The sequence below is a fragment of the Littorina saxatilis genome, linkage group LG12 (genome assembly GCF_037325665.1).
Source record: "Littorina saxatilis isolate snail1 linkage group LG12, US_GU_Lsax_2.0, whole genome shotgun sequence".
Classification (NCBI taxonomy): Eukaryota; Metazoa; Mollusca; class Gastropoda; order Littorinimorpha; family Littorinidae; genus Littorina; species Littorina saxatilis.
Genome location: NC_090256.1, coordinates 64,513,320 through 64,522,190, shown reverse-complemented (window position 1 = coordinate 64,522,190; position 8,871 = coordinate 64,513,320). Strand labels below are relative to the sequence as shown.

At 45.4% G+C, this 8,871-nt stretch overlaps 1 protein-coding gene across 1 annotated transcript in view; it reads left to right on the top strand.

Annotated features, from left to right (window-relative positions):
- Positions 1–8,871, top strand: part of LOC138982539 (5'-AMP-activated protein kinase subunit gamma-2-like) — a gene marked incomplete in the record, with an annotated part of 298,415 nt that overhangs the window by 217,086 nt on the left and 72,458 nt on the right. Inside the window, 1 exon segment of the mRNA XM_070355850.1 lies at positions 6,610–7,224. Within this exon segment, the coding sequence (XP_070211951.1) occupies positions 6,610–7,224 (615 nt within the window).

Sequence of the window (8,871 nt, the reverse complement as noted above, 5' to 3'; positions counted from 1 at the left end):
TGACATTGTAAATGGCATTAATTGGTACCATTCCAGTCGTGAAAAGTCTGTTTGTTCAATCCGGGGGCGGATGATACACTTTTCACCGCGGCTTTTTTGCCATCGACTGACGCGGTGATCCGTTTTCTGACGTCATGATGACGTCGGTGATTAGGTCAGTCGGGGCTGCCTCAGTCGCTCCTTTTCAGTCCCTGCAAAGACAAAGCAGAATAGCCGAGTTGGCTCTGATTCCCAGCCAAGAAAACTGGCGTGAAGTGACGGTTTGCACACACCAGTAGTTGGCCAATATATCATGGACCCGACCTGTGTGAATTTTCCCCACCTTGGAGATTTTACCTGGCAGAACAGCTGATGCCGAGTAGCCTGAGCGTTTTTACCGAGAGTTGATGCTCAGATGGTGCGAGAGAATGAGAAGGCATAGGAAGATCGACAGCGCGCCTGTGGATAAATGAACAAGTCGCGTAAGGCGAAAATACAACATTTAGTCAAGTAGCTGTCGAACTCACAGAATGAAACTGAACGCAACGCAACGCAGCAAGACCGTATACTCGTAGCATCGTCACTCCACCGCCCGTGGCAAAGGCAGTGCCCGTGGAATTGACAAGAAGAGCGGGGTATTCGTTGCGCTGAGAAGGATAGCACGCTTTTCTGTACCTCTCTTCGTTTTAACTTTCTGAGCGTGTTTTTAATCCAAACATATCATATCTATATGTTTTGGGAATCAGGAACCGACAAGGAATATTAAGATGAATGTGTTTTTAAATTGATTTCGAAAAAAAAAATTTGATAATAATTTTTATATATTTAATTTTCAGAGCTTGTTTTTAATCCGAATATAACATATTTATATGTTTTTGGAATCAGCAAATGATGGAAAATAAGATAAACGTAAATTTGGATCGTTTTATAAATTGTTATTTTTTTTTACAATTTTCAGATTTTTAATGACCAAAGTCATTAATTAATTTTTAAGCCACCAAGCTGAAATGCAATACCGAAGTCCGGGCTTCGTCGAAGATTACTTGACCAAAATTTCAACCAATTTGGTTGAAAAATGAGGGCGTGACAGTGCCGCCTCAACTTTCACGAAAAGCCGGATATGACGTCATCAAAGACATTTATCAAAAAAATGAAAAAAACATTCGGGGATTTCATACCCAGGAACTCTCATGTCAAATTTCATAAAGATCGGTCCAGTAGTTTAGTCTGAATCGCTCTACACACACACACACACACACAGACACACACACAGACACACGCACATACACCACGACCCTCGTTTCGATTCCCCCTCGATGTTAAAATATTTAGTCAAAACTTGACTAAATATAAAAATGTAACAAACCATGCATGTGCTTATGTTCGTCAGAGTTAAACTGCACTGAGTGGCTGTGTTGTGTTTTGGTAGTGCGCGCAAGAATTCTACCAGAAGGTCCTTGGTGCGCGTGTATGTGTGTGTGCGCGTGTGTAGGTCGGGGATAGGGCGGTGAGAAGCTCGCGAGCCAATGCCAGCGCAACTTCCCAGCCTCAGTCGTACTCGTAATGTCGGAATCCACTTTTTTTTCCTCAAGAAAAAAGAAGGGAAAAACAACAGCCTTAAAACGAAACTGACAAAGGAATACACATCCACAGACACAGACACACACAGACACACACACACACACACACACACACACACACACACACACACACACACACACACACACACACGCGCGCTCGCACGCACACACACACACACACACATATTCACACGCGCACACACACACACACACACACACACACACACACACACACACACACACACACACGCCTACACGAACACATGCAGAAGAATACAGTACGCAGAGCGGGCCGGAAAAACGAATCGCGAAGAAACACAAACCGACCGATCCACGACCGACCCACGCTTAATAAATAATATTATAGCGCGTGCAGCAGATATTGTTTCATCACGTGCAAACAAGCTATCTGTAAAGGACCTTATCAAATCGGTGAACGGTAAACATTAATTAGATGATTTTAAGAGAACGAGTCTGTCATAAATGCCTCGAACTAAACGGCTTGCACAGCACTGCTCGACTGACTGCACGTTATACCCAAACACTCCATTAACGAGAATCCCGACATCGCCCACTGCAACCAGATTTGCTTTTTAATGCGTCGCCTTCGCATCCGTCATGCAGTGATTGTGTGTGCACGCTTTGTGTCCTGCCCGGAGTATGACTGGCTCAATGACGGTGATGGGGGGGGGGGGGGGGTACGCCCAGACGCGTAAAAGCACGCGCGCGCACACAGGCAGACACACGCACACGCGCGCGCGCATACACACACACACACACACACACACACACACACACACACACCGAGAGCAAGTGGGAGTTGCAGCCCATAAACGAAGACAAAGAATCAGGTGTCCTAGCCGAGAAGACATGCGCGTTGTGCATTTCTCTCTCCCCCCCCCCCCCCCCTCTCAAAATGTCAAACCATCAGGCACTTTAGACGCAGAACGGAAACAGGCGATCACGGCAACGTCACCGTATGAGTATCATTACTGATGATCAAGGCTGTTTCAGATCACTGCTGGGAACCCCTACTGACGTCACTGTTTTTGACGTCAGCGGTATCAGTGCACGAGCAGTTAAATTATATAGATGTTTGTTTGTTTGTTATTTCCCCTTTGCCAAGCACAACATTGTGGGACGTTTAATCAAAAATGCAATATAAGAAAACAAGCACAGTTTACGCGTCACGCGTCGCGATCTTCCATAACACAATTTAAATATTTTTGAGCGAAGAAATGCTTTAGGCCTTCTTAGAAAAATTAATAACGGGACATTATTTTTATCTCGTAATGACGGTGACACGGAAGACAACCACCGATGGAATACTACTTTTACTCCTTGATGCAGCAACGAATGCACAAACTCCTTAGGCACATTTGACGTCACCAAACGAGGTTCACGTGCCTGTCTCGATGTGACAGGGGGAACAATTAGTTACATCCATTCTGAGTGTATTCTGTGTTTTGGCTGCCAAGGTACAAAGCCACCGCAGTGTGTTGGATCGTAATTGATGGCGTTTTATGATGGCAGGTGTTTTCATAACAGGAAAAAAAACTGCTACACCTGCCAAATCGTTTCTGAAAATGCGATGTACAGGTAAAGGGAAAAGGAGAACTGCATGCGTCTTGAGAGATTCAGACTTGCATTTTGTGGCGTTGTGAAAAGACAACTTCAAAAAGAGTAGCAGCAAGATGAATGCTTTGACAGATTTTTTTTCTCCAATGTTCCTCTGGTTGTACACATGCGAAAAAGATGCATCTAGTGTGGGGGATTTGGGAGAATTGCTTTCCCTCGCGCATTATGTTCTTGCTGTAACGTGTGTGACTACGCTGCCCTCTTCTTCACGAGCTCTTTCTCCCTGTGATTTTTTTCTTTCTTTCACATTTACACACACACGTACACACACAAACACACGCACGCACGCACGCACGCACACCCACACACACACACACACCCACACACACACACACACACACACACACACACACACACACACACAGAGGAAAAAGAACGGCTAGAAGAACGACTGGCTAAATAACCAAACTGACCGATGCATGTGGCAGAACTGACAGTCAGATTTCCGAAACCCGTACATCAGTTCAGCAGTGATAATTCACACGCCCGCCAGTTAACCGAAACAGTCACAAATAAGCAAACAACAGCAGCAAAGCATATTGACATTACGTGCGAAAACACCATTGATCACTTTCACTGATTAGATGTATTATTTTGTCTGTGAGAGATGGAAAATGGGTATGTGTCGAAGGGGAGGGGGATATCAGTCAGGTATAACATGAAGTGTGCCCTTGAGAAAACACATGTGAAACTTTTGGAGGGCGAGAGGTGAGCTATGTACACTGTACTAACAAGGAAAGACTTGATAAGGGAGAAATGAGGAAATGTACACGTTTGCAGAAACAAGAAACGCAAAACAAACACAGCATCGTTCACATTTTGTGGGCTCATTTGAAACACGAGAATGAAGAATGGATCGAAGATATTTAAATAATTCCAGAGAGAAGAAAACCACACACAAAAAAAGACAGCACACTCGAAATTTTCAGCAAATTTGACCAGCTAGTGTAGATTTCGCTGAATCGTGTGGATAACACTAGCTTCTAAGTGCACCTGTAACTCAATAGGTATCTATTTTTGCACTTCCATTCGGTCAAGTTACACAGCCTCAGGTGTTCCATTGCATGCAAGGGTTACTAAGTCTCACCATACCTATACCTGAGGAAAGTAAGCTTTTTCTTATACAAATCTAATCTCTTGGGTCATAGACAATCACCAACTTAAAAAAAGTTGCGTACACTTGTTTCACTCATTTGAAGATTTTGGGAACAGAAAATCCTGAACACGCATCAGTGTAGCTTCAAAACTACGTCTTGGGTTACTAAAATGGAGGCTGGTCAGGTCTTTGGAGGAAATGCAGTTTATGCTGATGCGCAGGTATCACTGAAAGTCTATGTCTGACAAGCTTGTACTAATCCGTGCAATATGTTTTATGACATTTCATTACTTTATTATTCCATGGTTATGCGGAATTTGTCAGCAGTTATTTGCTAAGTTGTCATTCCTGCATCAGCTGTTATCTAAGCTTTCGCTGACCTGTGATTCTTAATAGTGCTATCCGGGCTGAAAAACCCCGTACCTTTTACAACCCAAAGAGGGAAAGAAAAGAAAAAATACACCACGACTCCGAGTTGTGTGTGTCTGTCATCTCTTTTTAGTGTTTGCTTTTCAGCAGTGCAGAAACCAACGGGTAGACAGGATGACACGTTCAAACAAATGGGTCAGTTTTATAGGTTGTGGGTCAAAAACACTCAGTTACTGGGAGAGAAGCTGGAATGTGGTCGTGTAAGGTCATGTCCGGGGGGGAAAAAAGGAAAGAAAAAAGTTTGTCACGTCGTTCGCAGTTCCAAGTTCAACTTGTTAGAATGATAAATGTATACGCTGTGTTGTAAGTTGTGCGGCAGTTAGCAGAATGAAGTAGCCTATTTGATTCACACATAAACCTACCTAATCAAACGAAAGATATATATACAACAACAACAACGTATAAGCAATTTAATTAACCCCCCCCCCCTCCCCCTCTCTCTCTCCCTCTCTCTCCCTCTCTCTCTCTCTCTCTCTCTCTCTCTCTCTCTCAGAGTTTTTTTTTTAAACATTCACGTGCCGAGGTCATTCTCTCTCTCTCTCTGTCTGTCTCTCTGTCCCTCTTTCTCTGTCTCTCTCGATCTCTGTCTCTGTCTCTCTCTCTCTCTCTCTCTCTCTCTCTCTCTCTCTCTCTCTCTCTCTCTCTCTCTCTCTCAGGTTTTATAAACATTCACGTGCCGAGGTCATTATGTCCTTGTCTCCTTCACCTTTTTGCTCAGTTGATTTGAATCGAATTCCTGTTTTTTGTAATAATAATAATAATCATATTCACAAATATATTTAGAAAAAACACGAACCTACTCTTATACCTTGCTGCGTATCTCATGCATACTGAATGACCTTTTTGTGTTGTTAATACATGATAGAGTTTGTTCTGCTGTTATAGCGTCATGTAAAACCCGAGTGCTTCTGCCTTGCCCTTCTTGTACTAGTTATTTTGAGGCTTATGAGGCTTATATCGCGCGTATTCCGTGGGTACAGTGCTAAGCGCAGGGATTTATTTATTTATATATTTTTTTAATGCAATTTATATCGCGCACATATTCAAGGCGCATGGATTTATTTATGCCGTGTGAGATAGAATTTTTTTTTACACAATACATCACGCATTCACATCGGCCAGCAGATCGCAGCCATTTCGGCGCATATCCTACTTTTCACGGCCTATTATTCCAAGTCACACGGGTATTTTGGTGGACATTTTTATCTATGCCTATACAATTTTGCCAGGAAAGACCCTTTTGTCAATCGTGGGATCTTTAACGTGCACACCCCAATGTAGTGTACACTAGTTATTTTGTAAGTAACTGCTTTCAAGATAAGATACTGACAGTAAAACATCCCACGCTGATCAACTCGCAATACCACCCTTTCTCCCTCGAGGACCTGCATGATTTTGCTTTTCCCTTTTTGATTTCATTCTCCTTTTTCTGTATGTCTTTTTGTCTGTCTTGTTTATTTTGTTTTTATGAACTCGCAAAGTCGGTACAACTACTTCGTGCTTCTGTAATTAACTGACAATACGTTCTTCCCTTGTATCACTTGCACGACCTGAGTGCCTTTGCCATACCCATCTTGGAGTCATTCTGCTCTTTCTATAGATCTTCTTTTTTCTTTCTTCTTTTTTTAACATTTCGAAACTGCTTTTGTGATATCACAAAAATCAGTCAAACCACTTCCCGCCGTTGTAACTCACGATGCCTCCCTCCCTTTCTTGTTGCAGGACCCGAGTGTCTTTGTCATGCCCTTCTTTGTGTCATTCTGCTCTTTCTCTGCTTTTTTATTTTTTATTTTTTAACATTTCGTAACTGCGGTTGGGATTTTTCACAAAGACAACAAACCCACTTCACGCTATTTTAACAGACCATACATTCCTTTCTTGTTGCAGGACCTGAGTGCCTTTGCCATGCCCCTCTTGGAGTCGGATCTGCAGGACGGCATCGGCAGCATGGACCTGGAATCTTCAGAAGGACGACCTCGCTCCAGCTCGGGATCATCGGGGCTCAAACTCTTCGGCGGCAAGGGGAGACAACGCAACAAATCCGGAGACAAAGCAGCCAGCGGCGAGAATGGCTCCTCCCCCACCACCTCCTCCAAAGTCAAGAGCTTCTTCGACACCTTCCGCCCGCGCTCCAAATCAGACGTGTCGGGCTTGAAGAAGCCCGACAAGAAGAACCGTGACGGGTTAATGGCCCTGAATGTGGACCGATCCATGGACGAGTCCTCCTCTTCCATGGCCCAATCGGCCGGAGTGACCGGCGGGACCACTCAGTTTGTGCCCGGGTTCAAACCCACCACAGACCCCATCAGCCCTATGGGGCAGATTCTGGAAGGACAGATGCTGGGTGTGCCCGGGGGAGACGGGGGTGCGGGTACGGACCGTAACCGGCACAAGTCGGGTGGCGCCGCGGGATACGATTTCATGAGCAAGTTCCGCACTCGTTCCAACTCGGAATCACGTACCAGAGGGATGGCTCCGCCCAGACGGCCGCTCGTGTCACAGGTGAGAAGATGGCGCAGCAGGAGGGGGGAGGGGGAGATGGTGGGACAACAGGGTGACGGGGGGGGGGGGGGGGGTATGGAAGAGCATGGGGGGGGGGGGGGGGGGTCTGGGGAGAAGATGGGACAACAGGGTGGGGTTGGTAAGGGGTAGGTGTACGGAATGCTTCTATATCTGCTTTTAGTTTGTAATTTGTTGATGTGGCGTGACGATGTTGTCGGTGTGTGTCTGTATACGTCTGTTCGTTTGAGGAGGAGGAGGGAGCGGGGTATGTGCCTCAGAGGGAGAGAGGGGGGCGGGGGAGAGTCAGAAAGCTGACAGCATTTCTCCTCATCGCCCAGCTTAGCTGAAGCTTTCGAGACATTCGGGAGCAAACATCAGACTGGATGCTTAACGTTGTTCACGCTTCCCCCCCTACCACGACCACCGAGGAAGAAGCTATGTGTGGGATTGATGTAGAATGCAATTGTTGTTTGTGCTAAGGATTAACTTGTACTCCTTCTTTAGGCCAAGCACACACACACGCACTAACACACACACACACACACACACACACACACACACACTAACACACACACACACACACACACACACACATACACACACACTATCCCCTAGCAGTCAGAAATGGATGGGCTGTGCACAGAAGCTGCTTGTTTGTGACGATGTTCAAGGACGGCACACACACATACCAGACAAGGCATTCACCTGTGCATTGCTTGTAGCTCGTGCATTGCTTGTGCACTGCACCCACCTACACAGGCAGTGACCCCTCCCTTAATTGTTCCTGGCCAGATGAAAAACAACCTTGGCCGTCACATTTCTAAACTCCTAAGTTCAATCGTTGTGTGCAAGATTTTTCTTTTCTTTTCTAGATATTTGCAGTTTATTGGAAGATTTTTTAAATTTATCCCAGCGAAGCTGGAGGTATCCCACGAATGACTTGAGAAATTTTGCTACAGTTGAAGATGGAAGTTCACCAAAAATTGGGACCATACTAACAAAAATACGGTGGGTGCAATAGGCGCCCCCATTTTTTTTAGCAAACGCCACCCAAGGCCGCTTTGGACGTAGTTTCCAAGTCTATGGATAAAGCTCGCATAAGAAGATTACGTCACGGTCGAAAGTCCTTGACGTCATGCCTCCCTGTAGTTTTTTCTCTCGCGCGGTGTGTGTGTGTGTGTGTGTGTGTGTGTTCATTTTGTGCACGTGTGTGTGTGTGTGTGTGTGTGTTTGTGTGCGCGCAGGCATGAGTCTGTACTCGTGTGTGTGTGTGTGTGTGTGTGTGTGTGTGTGTGTGTGAGAGAGAGAGAGAGAGAGAGAGAGAGAGAGAGAGAGAGGGAGAGAGAGTGTGTGTTTGAATGTTTGTGTGTGTATGAGTGTGTATTATATGTGTTTGTTTGTAAAGGTGTGTGTGTCCGTCTGTGTGCGTATTTGTTTGTTTGTTTGCTTAATGCCCAGCCGACCACGAAGGGCCATATCAGGGCGGTGCTGCTTTGACATTTTTACATGCGCCACACACAAGACAACAGTCGCAGCACAGGCTTCATGTCTCACCCAGTCACATTATTCTGACACCGGACCAACCAGTCCTAGCACTAACCCCATAATGCCAGACGCCAGGCGGAGCAGCCACTAGATTGCCAATTT